The 19,878-nt window shown below is 48.6% G+C and overlaps 1 protein-coding gene across 1 annotated transcript in view; it reads left to right on the forward strand.

Moving 5' to 3' along the window:
- Positions 1-920: 920 nt before the first annotated feature.
- MARCO (macrophage receptor with collagenous structure) overlaps positions 921-19,878 on the forward strand; it is a 30,293-nt gene continuing 11,335 nt past the window's right edge. Inside the window, exons 1-8 of the mRNA XM_040979117.1 lie at positions 921-1,078; positions 9,353-9,454; positions 10,393-10,620; positions 11,693-11,728; positions 14,636-14,725; positions 14,810-14,854; positions 17,137-17,181; positions 17,460-17,567. Coding sequence (XP_040835051.1) covers positions 1,045-1,078; positions 9,353-9,454; positions 10,393-10,620; positions 11,693-11,728; positions 14,636-14,725; positions 14,810-14,854; positions 17,137-17,181; positions 17,460-17,567 — 688 coding nt within the window. The 5' untranslated portion in view covers positions 921-1,044. The remainder of the gene's footprint in view (positions 1,079-9,352; positions 9,455-10,392; positions 10,621-11,692; positions 11,729-14,635; positions 14,726-14,809; positions 14,855-17,136; positions 17,182-17,459; positions 17,568-19,878) is intronic.

The raw sequence follows: 19,878 nt of genomic DNA on the forward strand, positions 1-19,878 counted from the left end.
TTTCTTTGTGCCTCAAGAAACTTACCTTCTTTTATTTAAATTATTTAAATTACTTGAGAGGCAGAGAGAGAGAGAGAGAGAGAGAGAGAGAGAGAGAGAGAGAGAGAGAGAGAGAGAGACGATGCTTCTATCCACTGGTGCACTCCCCAGATGCCTGCAATGGCTGGGTCTGAGGAGTAGGGACTGGGAACCTAATGCAGGTCTCTCTTGTGGGAAGCAGGAACCTAAGTGCTTGGGCTATCAGTACTGCTTCCCAGGGTGCACATTACCAGGAAGCTGTTCCTGGGAGCTGGAGCTGGAATTCAAAACCACATATGCTGTATGGGATAAAGCATCTTAACCAGCACCTTAACCACTAGTGTAAAGGTTGAGCCCCAAGCTTATCTTATGTGATTTCTCAGAAATTTGTTAAAGTGCCCTGATAACCCAAGAACTACATATGTGGGCTAGTGCAGTGTCTCCCAAACTTCAAACGTATATGTAAGTCATCGTAGATCTGGATTCAGTCTGTGTGCGGTGGGCACCAAGATTCCACATTTCTAACCAGCTCCCATGGATCACACATGGAGCAGCCACGGTGAGCTCTGAGGGGAGAAGCAGGTGAGAGGTATATTATCTGGCGTACGGACTGGACAGGTCTCAGGACAGTAAGCTGGGGTGGAGACAGTAAGCTTGAGGAGAAAAATGAGCCTGGAGTAATGAAGTGTCTGAAAGCCACCTGGACCACCTCTTCCCCTCTTAACAAGCAGCTGTGTCAGGCAGCAGCTCCACATGTGGAGAGCTGGTTTTCAAGAAGTGCCCCACCCTTATCATGGCAGGAAGCAGTTTGCAAGCTCAGGAGTCAGAGCCAAAGGGAAGTGTGGCGAGGGTTCCTATTCACTGCACTGATTAAATAGGAACAATCCTTCGCCAAGTGGTTCCTCTTGACCGGAGTGCTTCTGCTGGCTGCCGGACTTTGGGCAACTATAAAGCGCAGCAAAGAGCATCCTCAAAGTGGAAGATTTCTTGGGGAGCACCCAAGAACCGGCAGCCTTTGAACAAACCATGTGCCCTGAGATGGAGACCTTCGAACTCAATGGTAAAGTATAACTCCCTGTTATGCAGTTGCCCAGTGGCATCCCAGGCTTGCATCCTTGCTGTGCTTTGCATAAAGCTCTCCTAGTGCCTGTCTGCAAAGCTGCAATCAGAGATTTCTAGAATGCTGAATAATGGATGCCATACCTTTTGTGCACAGCTTGCTGGGGGTATTATTTTTTAGCTTCACAATTTCTTTAGAAGAGATTTAAATGAATTCCCTTAGGTGAATGACAATGCTTACTACCTGCTCCCCTTTTTATGAGTGTCAGCTTCTTACACACAGATGGTGAGGTGAGACAGCAGAAGTGAAAAAATTCCATGAGACATGCCAAGTGCAATGCTGTTTTACATGCGATGCCTTTAAAATTCTTTAAGGAGGCTTCTGATGTCCTGATTAGGGAAGACTTGCCCATTTGGCATTGATTGGGCTGCGTCCCTAGCTTCATAGTCAGTTTGCAATAGATGAAATTCAGGCTTTGAAACTTTAGCCAAAACTGTTGTTTCTATTTTCCCATGATATTAGGTGATATTATAGGTGATATTATAGATGTGGGTGGATTGCTTTTGATTCATGACCTCTGAATTCCCTTTCTAAACTTGCTGTTAGAATGATCTCCCAGGATGATCCGTCATTCCTGTTCCCACTTTTTTCTGGAAGGTGCATGTATAAGAACAGTAGCTCTGCTGCTCACACGAGCATCCCCTTACCTAGCATTCTTCCCTACAGGCCCCTGGCTGGAAGGAACATGGGTATCAAGTTGAAAGTTTTGGCTCTGCTTCTAGAAACCCACAGGCGTGGCAACAGAGAGTGGCATGTGTATTAGCTATTCAGAACTTCTCAGATTGTGTTCTTTGGGCATATGACTTAATTGTTGTTTAAGGTAATAAATCTTTCATCTATTTAATAAATAAGTACTTACTTGACAAGTGAGAAAAATCTTCCATCCACTGATTCACTACTCAAATGGCTGCAAAAGCCAGGGCTGGGTCAGGTGGAAGCCAGGAAGTCTGTATGGGTCTCCATGTGGGTAGCAAGGGCACAAGTACTTGGCCACCTTCCTCAGCTGTCCCAGATGTGGAGAAGTCTTACATATACTGGCAGCAAACATGAGCTGATTCATACATGCACCCATTGTGGAATGAGTCCCACAAAGATGGCCTTGCTTTCCTGAAGTGATTCAACATGCAGCTGGCTCTTGTTTCATTTAGTATCCAACAAAATCCCTGGGTCTTTCCCGGTGAACCAGTGCCACTTCCTACCATCTGTCCTCGGTGCCAAGGCACGTGGGAGCATGAACGCAGGAAGCAGGGTTTGTCCCTGTTGACAGCATCTCTCAGGGATGTTCCTGCTTCCAGCTTCTGGGAGATGCTGGCTCAGGCCCTGGTGCCAGAGCCCACCCCAGCTGGCATGACGCCTGGATGCGCCTCTCACCCCCAGTCTCTCAACTATTTCAGGCTGTATATCCTTCTTCACTGTACTTTTCCCCCATCAGTTTCTGCTTGAAAAGTGTATTTTCCCACAGAAAAGCCCCAGCAAAAACGCACATCCAGAAGCTAAGGATTTGGTTGTGTGTTTTCATTGGGATTAACCATCGGCTCCCAGTAGTAGGTGCAGCTGTTCCTCCTGCTACCTTAACCCTCAAGTTCACTCAGGTTCATTCCTGCTCGTGTGACTGCTGTCATGCCATGACCTTGTTCTCACTCAATTCACGGTCATGTCCCTCTTTCCCAACAACTTCTAAACATTTGGCCTGACCGAAGAGATTTAAACGAACAACAACAAAAAATTAGCTTTTGATTGTGAAATAATTATAGGTTCCCTGAACGTTGCAAAATATGTACCAGGAGGTCTTGGTGACCCTTCCTCCAGTTTCCCTCTGTGATAACTCTTTCCATAGCTTTAGTTCAAGGTCGCAACAGGAAGTTGAGTCCACAGAGCTTACTCAGGAGTTTTTATAAGCATTCATTCATGTGAGTGTGAATAGAACTCAGTACAGACCTTTGCTTTGCAGGCACACAAACTGCTTCTCCCGCCAGCCATCACCCACCTTTGGCAATAAACAATTAGTTCCCATATCCATAATGTTGCTCTTTCAGGAATGTTCTAGAAATATAATTATACAGACTGTAATCTTAAGATTGGAATTATTCTTTACACAGCACAATTCTCTTTAGGTCTACTTAAGTTATTCTAGATATCAACACTTGGTTCATATTAAAGTGCATTGCCTTGTGATAGGAATATATCAGTTTGTTTATTCACTGAAGGACTTTGGCCAATTACACATAAAGCTGCTTTGCCCACTTATGTAGCTTTTTTTTTTAAGATTTATTTATTTTTATTGGATAGTCAGATATACAGAGAGGAGGAGAGACAGAGAGGAAGATCTTCCATCTGTTGATTCACCCCCGAAACAGCCGCAATGGCTGGAGCTGAGCCATTCCGAAGCTAGGAGCCCAGAGCTTCTTTTGGGTCTCCCACACAAGTGCAGGATCCCAGGGCTTTGGGCTATTCTTGACTGCTTTTCCAGGCCACAAGGCCACAAGGCTGGATGGGAAGCAGGGCCCCCAGGATTAGAACCGGTGGCCCTTTGGGATCCTGGTATGTTCAAAGTGAGGACTTCAGCCACTGGGCCACCATGCCAGGGTCCTGAGTTCTTTTTTATATACCTTTGGTATATATGATTATCCCTCCACCAATACCACCAAGTCTCAATGGCTATAGCCATATTGTAACCCTCAACGTGGAGTCATTCCCCACATTTTATTCTTCACATTTTGTTATCTATTAGGTTTTTGTCACCACAGCACATACTTTAGTAAAGGAAGGAGGTCTATTTCAACTCACAGTTCTGGAGTCCCATATTAGCTAAGGCATCTGGTGAGGCCAGAGGATGGTGATGGTGCAGCACCTGCACAGGAAGAACCTCATAGCTATCCAGGAAGCAGACAGAGCAGCTGGCACAACCCGGCTTCAGGATCAAACTCCGCATAGGAACTATATCCCAGGGCCACGCCTTCACTGAACCAAGACACTCCCATGATGCCTACCTCCTAAATAACCTAATGGATTGAGCTGCTTCTACTCTTTCAGTACCACCAGTTTGTGACCTTAGAGATTAAACATCTACAAAAGTTCAAATTTCGCTCAAGCTATAACACAGATCATGTGGTTTCTGACACGCATTGAATAGACATTTGCTTACACATAAAAAAAAAAACTTGCTGAAATCTTGCTAGCAGTTGTGTTAGAACTACTGGGAGAATTGACGTCTTTAGGATATGTCTATGAGCATAGTGTATTTCTCCATTTACTTGTCATTCATTTCTTTTTAAATCAGAATTTTATAATTTTTAGCTGAAGAGACAAACATTTCATTTTTTTTAGTAATTGTCATTTCTTTGGTGTATTTTATTTTTAAAAAGATTTATTAATTATTTAAAATGCAGAATTGGAATGAGAAAAGGGGAGATACTTAATACAGAAAGATCCTCCATCTGCTAGTTAGCTCCCCATGGGACTGCAATGGCTGGGACTAGGCCAGACTGAAGCCAGGATGCTAAAACTCCATCCATGTCTTCCACACAGGTAGCAGTGGTCAAGTGCTTGGATCGTCTTCTGTTGCTTTCCCAGGTGCAGTAGCAGGAGGTTAGATTAGAAGTGGAACAGCCAGAACTTGAGCCAGCACTGACACACAGTGCTGGTGTCACAGGTGCTACTTAAGCTGTACCATCATGCCAGCTCCCTTTTTTCTTCTCTTTTTAGATTTTGTGATTTTAATTTTGCTTTTATTATTTGTGCTTGGATTATGAAGCTTCTTCAAATAGTTCATGGCAAATGCTTGTCATGAAAATATGTGTGAGTTTCAAATTTCTTCTAAAAAAAAATCCTTTAATTCCATTTCCCACAACTCTATGAAGTACCTTCATATAGAAAGAGTTTGATTTTATTTTTGCATGTTGAGTTTATATTCTATAACTCTGGTGAGTTTTATAGTTCTAGAAACTTGTTTTATAGATTCTTTGGAATTTTTTTTATATCAATTCATACTACTTACAGGTAGAAATAGCTTTGTTTATCCTTTTCCAGTGTATTTTTGTTTTTCTCCTCTTTTAAAAAATTTACTTATTTATATTGGAAAGGAAGGTTACAGAGAAAGAAGATACAGAGAAATACCTTCATCTGCTGGCTCATTCCCCAGATGGCCACAATAGCTGAGGCTCAGCCAATCTGAAGCCAGGAACCAGGAGCTTCTTTCAGGTCTCCAAAGCAGGTGCAGAGTCCTAAGGCTTTGAGCCATCCTCTGTTGCTTTTCCAGCCCATAAGCAAGGGTCAAAAGCAGAGAAGCAGGAACATGAATTGATGCCCTTATAGGATGCTGGTGCTGGCAGGCACAGGACTAGCTTGCTATGTCACTATGCTGGCCCTCAATATCTGTTTCCTGATTGATGGATGAGAACTCTTCAAGCAGCACATGGGAAATACGTGCAATGAAAACAATTACTAGGTTTGGATTTAAAATCTTACCTTTTGATATTATTTTCCACAAACCTTTTGGCTTGCCCTCATATTTAGAGAACTTCTATTTAAAGCAATTGTTGAAATTCAAGAGTTTAAATCTGCAGAGTTAGAGAGAGAGAGAGAGAAAGAAAGAGTTCTTAATCTACTGGGTCACTTCCCAAATGGCCCCGTGTACCAGGCTTGACCAGGTTGAACTCAGGACCCTAGAAGTTCATCTGTATCTCCTATGTGAATGGCAGGGACCCAAACACTTGGATCATCTTGTACTGCTTTTCCAGCTGCATCAGCAGAGAGCTGGGTTGGAAGTGCAGCACCCAGGACTCCTACAAGTGCTCACAGGGGATTGTCCACATTGCTGGTGGCAGATAAATTCACTGTGTCACAATCCCAGTGCTAGACTCCCTCTTCTTATTAAAGTTGTGAATTCTCTGTTCTTCTTTCCATTATATACAGGTCATTCTGTGTAGGACGTTAGCAAGTTCTGTATCCTATTTAAGTCTTCCATTTTATAGATGGTCCAACATTGAGTTCATTGCGTAGATTCTGCACTACTTCCATGGACTGTGATTCTACGACAGTTTGGTTGTCAGAACCCCACACTGCTCTGGTGTACTTTGTTCACCTGGCACCTTTGTGCTGTTGCTTGCCCCCTGCTGAAGGCTTTTCTGACTCTGCCCTGTAACACCAGTGGAGGGTAGGAATGCACCAAACCCCAAGGTTGACCTGTCTTCTCTAGCTGTGCTCCACCAGGTAGTCCTTTCCAGGGTAGGTGAGACACCACCTGCTCGATGTCTCTAGTGTCATGGCCAGGGAAAAGAACACTTTTCAGGACCACCTCTTGCTGCTGGGAGAGCAGATTCTGCCAGGAGGGGACAGGCCTGGGAAGACTTTGGTGCATGCAGCCTTTTTCCTTCACGGAAACCTTTGATTGAGCTGAGGCCTCATTTTTATTTCCCACAGGAGCAGGTTGTTATTTTGAATCAGACAATAGAGCTGTCACATTTCTGAAACTCACTTCCCTCCTGTCTGTGCCAGACTCCCTGGCTTGCTTAAAACCCTTTTCACACTCTTTCGCCTTGAGGCGCCCCTCCTCAGTAGAGCCAAGCCCAAGCCACAAGGCATTTTTGGTAGCTTTTTCCACCCTTGATGAAGCCATCAAATAAAGACTTAAAAAAAAAAAAATCAGATCCCCATACCTTCCAGTTGGGAGTATTCCATCCCAATTTTCCAACTCCTAAAATTCCTTATTCCTTTTGCCCAGTGGGAGGTCAGAGTTTAGGCGAGCACTATAGGCTAGGGTGAATGTGTAGGAAACACTGCATTACAGCTACCTCTGTTGTCGTTTCCCCATCACTTTCCCCTTCGCCTACTGTTTAACCTTGGTGCATTTCCCATGCTTGCTTCCACCTCACCTCCTGCCTCTGAAGCACTTGAACCTTTATGCCTTTCTAACCCTCTCCATGTCAGGTTTACTCCAGGGTGAGCACCATCTTGGATCTGTATCTTGTGCTCAATGTGAGGCCTCCCTTGGGTGACTAGACACCCTTCCTGTAATGGTTGCATGGCTGTCTGACTCCTGAACCATTTTTGGTTGTTCTCCCAACACTTCTGGGCTGGCAGTGTCCAACAATGCACATGTTCAGTGGCCTCATCTCTGCCATAATCTTGTACATTCATTTGTTCATCCATTCTGTGGTCATCATTGCAGCATATTATCGTGTGGCAAGTACCACAGTGGTGCTAGAACATAGCCCAAGAAGCTTCCAGGCCATGGAGGAGAGACTGAGAAACACACACACACACACACACACACACACACACACACACACACACACACACAATGGCATGTGCCATGACAGAGGGAGCCATGGAGTGAAATAGACAAGCAGTAAGGCTTGCTCTGAGTCCAGAGAGGAGCTGGAAAAGGTACCAGAGCAGAAAAGCAAGCTGGAAAGGAAGAAAGGAGAGCTTGACTATTGGGCAGGGCCTGTATGCAGATGGCATGGTGGTGCAGTTGTACAAGAGCTGGCTGTGCAGAGCTGTTGCCTGCAAGCAGTGAGCAGCCACCGAAGGGCTACAGGCAGGCCAGGTTGAGTGTTGGGAGCTCACTTGGATGACTGCACAGGTATAGACTCCACAGCTATGTGTGGGGGAAAGAGGGGTACCCCATCCTAGCCTGAGCATTCTCGGGTGCCATCAGCAAAACACCCACCCACCACCCACCAAGCAAAGCACTCCCTCTTGGAAATGTTCAGGCAGGGACTGCTGTTCTGTTGGCAGTTGATAGCAATACCCTTGGGGGTACAGAGGGGGTATTGGTGGGATGGGAGAAAGGAATGAGTGAGGTGCACACACATCTATAAGAAGAGATGGCTGCAAACCCAGCTTGCCCCACCACAGAAGGAAAGCAGTGCTCATATCCCCGTCATGTTCTCCCTAGGCTGCTAATAGGTGATTTCTTTCTCCTTCACATCTTCCTGTAGGAACCATTCCACCTGTGCTTTCCCAAGGGGCCATGGTCAAGCAATAGTAGGCTAGTGTGGCAGCTCAGGCCTTTGCACAGGATGGACTTGGGGTGCTAGCCTACTCTTTTTAAAGTGGAAAAAACTGCATTTATTTGGAAGGTAGGAAGATAGATTGATTAGACACATATGCATTCTAAAAGAGAGAGAGAGATCTCCCATTTGATGTTTCCTTCTCCAAATGCCTGCAATAGCCTAGGCTGAACCAGGCTGAAACTAACAGCTTGGAACTCCATCCAGGTCTCCCGTGTGGATGACTGGGACTTAGCTACTTGAGCCGCTACCTGCTGCCTCCCACGATGCACTTTACAAGGAGCTGTAATCAGGAATAGAACTAGGTCTCCAAAACAAGACCCAAGTGGGGTCTTAACAGCTACACCAGACATCAACCCCATTGTTTTATCATCCCTGAGTCCCAGCTCTCTCCCCTGTAGCAGAGGATGATCACGCCTGCTTTACAGTGTTGCTGTGAGGGAGAAAAATGCCACTGGGAAATGTGCAATGTAGACTCAGTGTTCAGTTCATGTGAGTGGTAGCAATAGCAGGGCATTCAATGGCAGGAGGAACCCCTTCCTGTGACTCCTTCAACCCCCTCAATCAGAGTTTCAACTGATGGAGGACTGGGGTCTGTGGATTCTGGAATAATTTAGCACAGCTGCTTTGGTGAGAACTGTCTGGAAGCAGTTCACCAAAAGGGAAATGCAGGCAGGAATTGGGGCTTTTATAGATGAGGGGTATCAGACAGCTGAAAAAAGTGCTCTTGCCACTCTCTCGACAAAGGAAATAAGAGGAATACCCAGGAAAGCCATTCCTTGCAAGAGAAGGAAGACCCAAATGTGTATCCTAGATGTGCATCTTATCACCCAGTGAATTACCTCAGCATCTCCAAGCCTTTCTCTTTGCTGGGAAAATGGGAACAAGTGCTTCTTCCCTGAGTTTTGAAGTTTAAAATGCTTGTTCATCTCCCCAAATGTAGTTTGAACAGTGAGCCAGGCTGACAGAGCAGCCCTCTACTGGTGACATACAGTGTGGATGTCAGCTTGCACATGCATACACATGAGTGCACAAGAGTGATGCTTATTGTCTTGTGATGGAAGGAAGACTTGAGAATCATCCTCAGTGACTTTTGGGGATCCCCACTGCTCACACAGTGGGTGGAGTTCCTGACACAGGCTGAGCTCCCCTGTTCTATGCTCTGCAGTTGCCACCCTCCAGCCTATGTGTGTTTCAGATCCCAAACCCAAGAAGAGAAGCAGCGTGAACTTATTCACGGTGATAGTGGTTATCTACCTGATCCTGCTCACTGTGGGCACTGGACTGCTGGTGATGCAAGGTAAAGCATTCTTGGTCCCATGTGGTCTCCTCTGGGTTCCTATGACACAGGACTTAAAAAGCAGAGAGTGCTGGGGCCACCGCTGCCCACTTGCTAGGAGATAGTTCCTGACCCCCATTCAGCCACAAAGATGGGAGCAACAAAGGGATAGAGTGTGTTATGTCATGAGAGAGTGGAAGAGAGAGAGGTCTTCCAACTGTGAGTTCACTCCCCAAATGTTTGCACCTGCCAGAGATGTGCCAGGCTAACTCCAGGAGTCAAGAGCTTCTTCTGGGTCTCCCATGTAGGTGCAAAGACCCAAACACTTGGGGCATCTCCCACTACTTTCACTACTCATTACTAGAGAGCTGGATTGTAAGTTGAGAAGCTGGGATTCTTGGCACCCATATGGGATGCTAGAGCAACTTGTTATGCCACAACTTCAGCCCCATAAGCAATGGTCTTCAGCAGGTTATGCTGTGCACACGTGACATCAAGGGTCTCCAGGCTTTGGGCAGGAGAGGGCCGTGCTGAAGGAAATGTTCGCCTGAAGATGATTTTGTTTCCAAAGTATTTTCAGCCAAGATGGCAACATCATGATGTAATTCTGTCAGTAGACACTGATGTCTTTCAAGAGTGCTGCACATACAATTGCCATAAATGCATGCCAGACATATATTAAGGTCATGCATGCAGCTCATACATGTTTTAGCCAAAACAGTGTGGTCGTGTTCATATGTTCACACTCAGAGCATGTGGAAAGGTCTTAGCTGAGCAAAGGTTGAATGTGGAGGTGGCTGCCTCCACCGTGGCTGTGTAACACCATGCTCAGGTGTGGAGGACACTGTACAAGTGCCTGTGGCCCAACAGCATGTGAATTTGGTGGCCATTCAAGTCACTGGGGGCATTGGGGAGTGCTCCAATGCCTCAGCAGTCTTCAAGGAGGGCGGGGTGTCCAGTTCTGAGCCTGCAGGAGCGGGTCCGGGCGCTGGAGATGCACTTCCCCAATGGAACTCTGATGGCAGCAGATGACACCTCGTCCTTCTCACTGCTGCAGTCTGAGCACCCCAGAGCCCGAGTGGCTGGCAGTGCCCTGCAGCTGCAAGGCTTACAGTCCCAGCTCACTCAGGTCCGTACCAGCCAGGAACATCTGCAGCAGTGGGTGGCCAACGTCTCCCGGAATCCAGGTTAGAATCCCCAATAATGCCCCTGAGTGTTAGGGTGGAACCCCCAAGGGAGAATGGGGAAATGGAAGCTGGGGTGGGAGAGGGTAAGAGCTTTCAGAGCCCTGCCCTGGGGTGGAGATTCAGGCCACCAGGCCAAGGGTGAGGGCCATGCAAGATGGGCATGAAGTACAGCCTCTGAGGAAGCCACTCTGACAGACAGTTTCTGGTCAGGAACCTAGCAACTGAAGACCCCAGACAGCCAAGGCCATGTCTGAGTCACTACATTTCCAGACAGCTCATCAACAGGGATGGTCAGACACAGGGCCTGGGGCGCTTCCCTTGGCATAACCCCACCCAGGCCGCTGGCTACCACTGACCTACAGCAGAGCAGAGAGTGGTAGAGGGCATGCAGCCATAACTCAGGCCATATGAGGACCTTGGAGAGCAAGACAGGCCTGTCTCATGGGTGGAGCTACAGCTAAGAGGAACTGGAGCCAGGATAGGAAATGCCGGGAGTCCCCCCTGACCCCTAACTCCCTCAAGGCTTCATGACTGCCCCTAAGTGCAAAGAGCTTACCTAGTTTGGGGTAAACCAGCTCCCTGCCCTGTCCCGGGTGTGAACTGACTGTTTTTCGTGTACAGCCTTGGGATGTAGAGCTCCACCCCCACAGAAATCCTGGCTCTGCTTGCAACCATCCAGTGGGGTAGCTGGCTGCTGGCAGGTAGACTTCACTGAAGTAGATGGTCTGGCACCACTTTGAGACTGTCTTTCCCTTCTTTGCAATAAGGAGTAGCACAAGGTGGGGGGCCATCTTTCACCCAAGACACCTGTTTGGGGGCAATGCCTGGTGTGTTCAGCCAGCTTTAACTTCCATGGTGTTCAGGCCACAGGCCACATAAGGACTTTTCCCTGAAAATACCTAGAGTTCTTGGAGTCCCACCCCACCAGAACATGCGGAAGAAACCTCTTGCCTGCTGATGAGGGTGGACCCAGACTCTACAAGTGGATCTTGGTAGATCCCTTAAAGTGTGTTAGGGGGAGTTGAGGGTTCTCTTAAAGTTCAACCTGCAACCTGCTCTCCTTCTCTTGCAGAGCTGTTGAAGATCAAAGGTGAACGAGGTGCCCCAGGTAGGTGTGGCTCTGCTTGCTGGTAGGCACCCTACCTTCCCTGGCAGTGCCCTCTGAGGATTCTGGGACCAGAACAAATTCAATCCAAACTCACCCTGCACAGGTCCTCAGGACTTCTTCCTAAGCCAGATCTCCTCTCTGTTCTCCCACCTCCACCCCTAGCCATGCCTTAACTCCCAGCCCCTCCTCACTGTGTGAAATGATGCCTCCCCATGCCAGGACTGTCAGCACGACCTGAATCCACCCAGCACAGCTCCTCCAGCCCTCATCTCCAGAAGCCCTCTTTCCAGAAGTCTTCCCCCTGCAGTTTAGCACTTGTCACCAGGCCCTGTGTTCACCCTGTGGGTCTCCAGTTTCTCTGCCCCTGACAATTGTCATGATGGGAAGCGGTGTGACATCTCAGAGGAGCAGACTGAGCCTTTAGGCTGACTCGAGTTCAAATCTCAGGTCTCACTGACCGGATGGCCTTGAGCCAGTTCCCTAAGTCTACTTCAGACTCACCTGTGTAGAAGATAATGGAGCTCATCTGACCTATCCCGCAGGGCCAGTGAAAGACTCAAGTGAGACAAGGCACACGCAATGCCAGACAAGGAGAGGGTCAATGGCTGCTTTGCCATTCCACTGTTCCTCACTTCCTGTGCCTGCCTCTTTGGGTGCATGCAGCTGCACAGGTGCATATGCACACAGGCCTACATGCACGCACAGAGGCACATATACATGCATGCACATACAAGGCACACATATGCAGACACTACTGTGCAAGGCATGCACATACAAGCTCATGCACGCAGACACACACATACACATGCATACAACACACAAGCAAATACACATGCATAATACACACAATACACACATGTGCATATGCATACAGAGAACACACAGAGAATGTACATACGAGAACATGTGTATACACAAAACACACATGTGCATATGCACATGTGTATTTACACACAGACATGTACACACACGGTCACACATATGCATGCACACAGGCACACACAGACAGCACATGCTACCCACAACTCTGTTTGATCCATCAGCACAGAGCAAGGGATTCCACCCTGAAGACAAATATGAGTGTGATATTCTTGAGACAGAATGATTGGATCCATGATTTGTTTAAGTGTAGCCTGGACCATGCCAATGGCCATGAGAGCTTTGCAGTAGCTTTGCAGGAGTGTGGATGGCCTCAGATGATTAGGGCTGAATACTGGCTGTGCCCACCATGACCTGGGTGGCTTTAGCAAGTGCTTCCCATTTCTGAGCTCCATGTCCTCCATCTCAAATGAGGATAATGACAGAACCTTCCTGGGATGGGTGAGAGGATATGAAAAGCTTACTGCAGTGCTTGGTACAGAATCAATACCTGATAATGTTATTCCTGCTATCCTTCGCTGCCAACGTTGTTGGACAGATCAAAGGAGTTTGCACTTGAGCAATCCCACCCTAGTGAATACCCGTTTCTCCCTCTGGAGGAATTGTTCCAATAGAATCCAAGCACGGGTCTCTTCTCACCTCAGTGGACTGAGTCTGAGCTTTACCATCTGCCCCTCTCAGGACAAACATCTTGCCTGATAATTAAGACACAGGTTGGGATGCCTGCATCCCACACTGGAGTGTCTAGTTCAAGTTCCAACTCTGCTTCTGGTCTAGCTTCCTACTAATGTGCTCCCAGGGTGGCAGTAGTGATGGCTCTGGTGGTTGGGTTCCTTACATCCATGAAGGAGACCTGGACAGAGTTCCTAGCTCCTAGCTTTGGCTTGTCCCAGTTCTAACCCAGCCATTACCTGCATTTGGGGTAGTGAAACAGTTAATGAGAACTTGCTCTGTGTCAAATAATTTTTTTAAAAAATGTTACCATATATTTTCCCTCTTTCGATATCTACCCTCCTTCTCTCTCCATACAGACATTCCTCAATTTCTGATGGGCTTTCAACCCATCATGTATCGAAAACAAACTTCATAACCAGATAAACCCATTGCAAGGTTAAACAGTCCAATGTCGAGCTGTTGTAAAGCCAGGGACTGGCCATGGGTTGTCTCCAGCCATTTCCCCGTGTCTCCCAGTCTCTGACTTCCTGTCTATCAGTCTCTCTTCTCACTCATCCTGCACCCCAGATCTGGGGCAGACACAGTTGCAGGAGCCTCAGGCTCCTCTTTGGGTACCTAAATGTGCCGCTACCCACAGGAGCCAGTATCTCCCTCTCCCCTTTCCTGTAGCTCACCCTGCCTTGGTCAGACTCTCCAACCCTACCCAAAAGCCAAGTCTGGGGCAAAACCCTATAGAGACAAATAAGAGAGGAGAAGTGGAGGGCTGGGTGTGTCACAAGTTTGGGATAGAAGCCATGGCTAATAGGTGGCTCCCTGACCTGACCCAAGCCTCCTGGACATATTTAGGATGGTAGAAACAACCTCTCCCCTTTCCCATCCCTGCCCCAGACATCTTTCCTTCCTCTTCCTCCCTCCACCCAAAGTCCGTGTTGAAATATATCTAAGGGTGAGGCTGAGGTAGGCTCCAGCAATCCAGACATAAGGAGCCCCACCCTCATTGACCTTCCTGTTTGGGGAACAGAGCAGCTTGGTCATGGTGTGGTTTTGAGGGATTCAGTCATACCACAGGACCTGGCACTGTGCTGCATAACTTTCACATAGAACTCATTCACTGGTGAGGAAGCTTGGTTCAACAGAATGAGAGAACTGATGTGGCTTAGATTTGAACCCCAGCCAATGTGTCTCAGCCTCTCTTCAAAGTTCTTTTGCCTTCCAGGCCATGAACTTGTAGTGGGAAGGAGCTGGGCCTAATCCTCTTCCTTCTGCAGTTTGTGGAATGATTCATCTCAACTTTCACTCCTTCTTGTAGGATGACTCACTCATGTCTCTGCCCCTCTGTCTTCTATCTCCCAGGTCCAAAGGGGGCCCAGGGTGCACCTGGCCTACCTGGCTCTCCTGGCCAGAAAGGAGTTAAGGGTGCCACTGGAGACAATGGAGCCACAGGTATGGCCACTGTCTCCTTCCCCCGGCAAAGCTTTGTCTCCACAGGCTGTCCAGGCTGTGCTCTAAATTTCCTTTTCCTTTCAGGCCCACCAGGTCCCCAAGGCCCAGCTGGCATCAAGGGAGAGAAAGGTGAGTAGTGGCTAGGTGTGTGCACAGGGTTATCCACCCAGCTGGCTTTCTCAGCAGACTCCAGCCAGGAAACCAGAATGGGGTCCAGACATCCCCCAACCCCATGCCACCACCAAGGAGAAGCAGTCCAGCGTGATGGCAACTGTGAGCTGATTGGAAGGGAGATGGCACTTCTGCCCAAGTGGGAGAGATAAGTGTAGATGCAATTCCAATCTCCTGTGTGCTGGGTACCAAGTCTATGTGTGCACATCACTGGTGAGACATGAGAAGTCAAGCTTCTTGGTCCAACAGAGATGGGTACAGTAGTTCTACTTGTCTCTGGGACCCTGATGGCATTCCCCTACCTTTGTGAATCTCAGTCTCTCTGTCTATAAAACGAAGTACAAATGCTGCAAGAGTATTTTGAGGGCATTGGCAATCCTGATCAAAGGTCCATCATGGTTACTGGGAAAGCATTAGTTTTTGTGGTTTTAGGCTATGACTTAAACCCGCCCAATCCTTTGATAAACAGCTACCACCTGCATGGCTCTGTCAGGTGCAAATGGGACTGGGAAGGTTCTCAGAGCCTTCCGCAGGGACAGCAGGTTCTGCAGCTGTTACAATCCACTCTGTCCTGCACTGGGACCCTGTGTTTTCAGTCCCTGAGGGGTTGGGGCTGCTGAGATGCAAAGATTTAAGACAGTAAGACCCTTGCCAGAGACAGAGCAAGGCAGAGATTTGCAAGGAAGGAGATGAAGACAGACTGGCAGCTTTTAAGCTCCCAGCCTGCTGAGGCAGAGTAAATGACAGAGGCTACAGAACGGACTCTTCCAAGGAGGGAAAATCTCCCTTGAGGAGTCAAGTTGGGAAGAAATTTGGTAGGATGGACCCCTGGCAGCACTTGGTCTGTCTCCAGCAGAGTTTTCCCAGAGGCTGTTCAAGACCAGAAGGAGGGGGTTTCCAGGAAATGAGGGGCATATGTGCACCAGTGCATGCTCAACCTCAGCCTCATGTGCCAGTGCGCATGTGTGCACAGAAGTGTTTGCTTACACTCACCCCCAACACACACACACACACACTCTGCACAAACTCACTCGCAACCTTGGGGAGTTCAAAGAAGGGCAGGCTCCTTCAGAGGCTAGAAGTTGTTGGGATGGGAGGGGGAGAGGCAGATAGTGGTCCACAACTCTCTACTTGGGAGATGCCAAGATCTGTGCCAAAGGACGAGCTGGAAGCTGAGGAGCTCAGGCACAACCTTCCAGAGTGAAGGGAACCTGAAGCCTCCTTCCTCTGTAGGATGCTGGCCAGCATGCATGCAGCACAGGCTGTCACCCAGGGTTCCAAGCACGGTTGTGCAGACTCACTGGCACCCATTACCCTGCCTTTAGCCCCAGGCCTCCATGGATATCATTCACATAACACAGAGAACCAAGATGCAGGCTGCAGGGATTGCATGGGGAATGTGGGAGCCCAGAGCATAATGGTGCCTCCCACCCCCTTCTGGAACATCTGTGACCCCACCCACCCACCCAGCCAGTGTAGCTGTGTACCCAGCAACTCGCAATTGGGCCTCTCTCAGGCTAGCCCCTTCATCTTCTGCTCTCCTTTCTTTCCTTTCTCATACTCCCTCTTGTACCCCGCCCCCCCCCCCCGCAATTTCCCTTCACAGCAGCTCTGTGCTGCTCCTGTCCCTCTCCTCCACAGGACCCTCAGCCTTTCCCACCCCACCCTCCAGGACGCCCGGCATCTCCAGTCTGAGCTCCACAGGCTGGCCTAGGATGTCTGAGCCAAGTGGAGGGACACATCATCTCTCAAGTCCTCTTTTGTCCTGGATCATGAATGAGGCACCTGCCCAGGACTAGGTGGTCACTGCCAGGTCCATTTTATATATGAAAAAATCCGTGTGTGTACTCCTCCGGTAGCTTTTCACAGTTGTCCAGCCCATGGCATGCAGAGCTGCAACTCACGCTGATATGCTTTTTCTGAAGTCTTCTTGCATTTGCCGCATAGGACACATTCCCAGGCTGTTTCAGTTATAGGAAGAAAGTGAACATTGCATTGATCTATTGAAGACTGTCATGCTTGTGTGTGTGTATGCATGGCCACATGTGTATGCGTGCATGTGTGTGCAAATAAGGTGTGTATGTGAGTGGGCATATACATGTAATACGTGTCTATGAAAGAGAGATGGAGACAAAGAGTGAGGGCTCTCTTGCTGGGTGCTTTGACCACCTCAGGGGCTCTGGAATATGGACTGCTTTAGCCCAAGTCACAGTGACCGAGCCATTCTTTCTCCTTTACAGGATTCCAAGGACCCCAAGGTCCACCAGGGATGTCAGGAGCCACTGGTAATGGGAGCTTCCCTTGTGTGGAGTCAGTGATCCCTGCTCGGGGCCCTGGAGCAACTGCCCTTCCGTGTCCCCTCTCCACAGCCCTTCCCCAGTCCCACTGGGTCATGCCCTTGCCAGTTATCTTCTCTGGAACCTTCTCCCTCATCATGACCACCCAAGAGATGAGCTAATAGGAACCCCAAACTCCCCATAAAGACCCCTTTCCCTTTTCTGTGTAACATTTCCTGTCCCCCTGGAGCATAGAGACATGCTTCTCACTTCCCTTTTCTTTGCAGGTTCCCCAGGGCAAAAGGGAGAGAAAGGCAGCCAGGGCAGTGGGGGCCTCATAGGCCCTAAAGGGGAACCAGGAGCAAAGGGTGACAAAGGAGACACCGGCCTCCCAGGTAAGGGCTGCATCGGGGGTGTCAGCCTGGCCTGCTCAGTGCCCATTCAAGGCATGGCCATGCACAGCCTGCACCAGGCACCAAGTGTGATCTCCAGGTGAGCAGAGGGCAGAATACACTGTACCAAAGAGGACAGAGGACACTGCCATTTCTGGTATCGCTTATTCCTTGCTGTGGTGAACTGTGGGGTGGAGGAGCTTAGGTAGGACCCGAGACTGAGGATAAGCCTGTATGAGGAGGGTAAGAAGGCTGATACCAGAAGGGGGACCTCAGGCACTTGGATCCCCTACTGACAGCACGTGATCTAAACTATGTGGCCATGGGTGAGGACCAGTGGGGACTGGGTCCAAGAATCTGTTTTAAATGCCCTAGAGGACTCTGACCTTGAAAGCCAAGGCCTCCCACTCAGAAATGCCACCCCAGTGGCTGTGGATTTGACCTAGCTTCCTCCTGTCCCTCATCTCCTGGCCTCTGGCTATCCAGCCATGATCGCTGCCCTGTGCAGTGGTAGTGAGCCACGTGTGGATGGCTCAGCTTCCATCCCTGTACCACATCTTGTTCATCTATGTGAGCAGGTGCAAGGGTGACGGTCTCTCAACTAACATGATGGTAATTATATCACATGTATTTTGCTGGGTTTGGAGGCTGTTTTCAAACTGTTTGTCCTATGGCAGATACCAAATAAATATGAGTTGTTATCAGTGATAGTAATAGTAGTGGTGGTAGCTTTCCTGTGAGGTAGAAAAGAAAGGCTATGTGTTCTAGGTTTTAGCCAATGACTTCAGCTCTCTGAGCTTCAGCTCAGTCACTTATAAGAGGAGAATACCATGCTCCTTGATGAGCAATAAATGTATTTTTGTTTAAGGTTTATTTATGTAAACGGTAGAGTTACACACACATGGAGACAGAGAGAGACAGAGAGAGAGAGAGAGAGAGAGAAAGAGGATCTTCCACTTGCTCTTTCATTTTCCGTTGACTGAGATTGGCTGGGATGGGCTAGGACAACACCAGGCCCCATGAACTTTATCTGGATCATCCATGAGGGTGCAGGGGCCCCAGTGCTTGGACCATCCTCTGCTGCTTTCCCAAGCCCTAATAGGGAGCTGGATGGATGGGAAGTGGAGCAGCCAGAACTCAAACCAGCATCCTTATGGGATGCAGGTGTGGTTTAACCTACTTCACCTCAATGAAGGCGAAAATAAGGGATACCACTAGCAAGAGTATAAGTTATACAACATCACTTAGAAATTATGTGCAGCATAAGAGACTGAAAATGCTTGCTTTCAAGGCACATGTCACCTCCCAGAGTCTGAGACTTGTCCCAGAGTCAGCCTCCTATGAGTCTGTGGATGGGGATGGGAGGTTCCACATTCCCAAGGGCGTGTCACCAGCCACAGAGACGGGCCAAGAGCTGGGTCCTTGCTCTGGAGCCTGCAGCTGGTACAGTCCATGCCACCATGCCATTTCCACTCCTGACGCTGGAGCTAAAGGAAGACGTGGAATCCTCACTCAGCCACAGGCCTGGGGGCCCTGTGGTGCTGAGGGGAAAGACACTGGTTTCAGTTCTTCAGAAAGCAGAGGCCCAGCCAACCCCTCCTCTTCCATAATTTCCTCTCGCAAGACCATGAGATTGCTGCTTCCTGAAGCTTGCCCCATCCGTTGCCAGTGCGTGGGGCCACTACAGCCAAGAGAGACCTCACCCCAGGGAGCTGCTTTGCCCTGTACCCTTGGCCCCAGGAACTCAGCCATGTCACCAGGACAGAGCTTGGGGGTACCTCCTGCAGAAAGCCTGTCTTCCTCCTCCATCTCTTGGTTGTGATTGTATAAGTGGTCAGAAGGAGCTGTACTTCTATGAATGGGGGCCTGAGCCAGGTTCTCTCACTGCTATGACTTTGCCTTGCTTTCCCCAAAACTATCCCTCTCACTAAGGACCTGGAAGTTCCAGCAGAACCAATGCAAGCTAGACCACTCTGCAAAATCTCATCCTGCTTTACCACCCACTCTGTGGCCTGGAGCAAAATGCACTGAGCAGTTTTTTCAAGGGTGACATCCCCTGTCCCTTCCACCAGGAGCACCATGGGCTCTTTTAAGAGACCTTAACTGGAACAGAGGTCTTTGTGATTGATCTGGCTTCCAACGAAGGACTCTCCTTCCTCCAAGATCCAACCATGCTGGAGAGCCTGATTCCCAAGCCTTGTATCCAAATTCACCCAGAGTTCACTCTCAGCAATGCTCTTCTCCAAGTCACTGCAGGGAAGGCTGAACCCTCTCCAGCTCCAGTCTTACCTAAAGGCAGCATGGAGCAGCCATT

The sequence above is a fragment of the Ochotona curzoniae genome, unplaced genomic scaffold, assembly GCF_017591425.1.
Source record: "Ochotona curzoniae isolate NIBS_2020 unplaced genomic scaffold, NIBS_Ocur_1.0 contig_3037, whole genome shotgun sequence".
NCBI lineage: Eukaryota > Metazoa > Chordata > Mammalia > Lagomorpha > Ochotonidae > Ochotona > Ochotona curzoniae.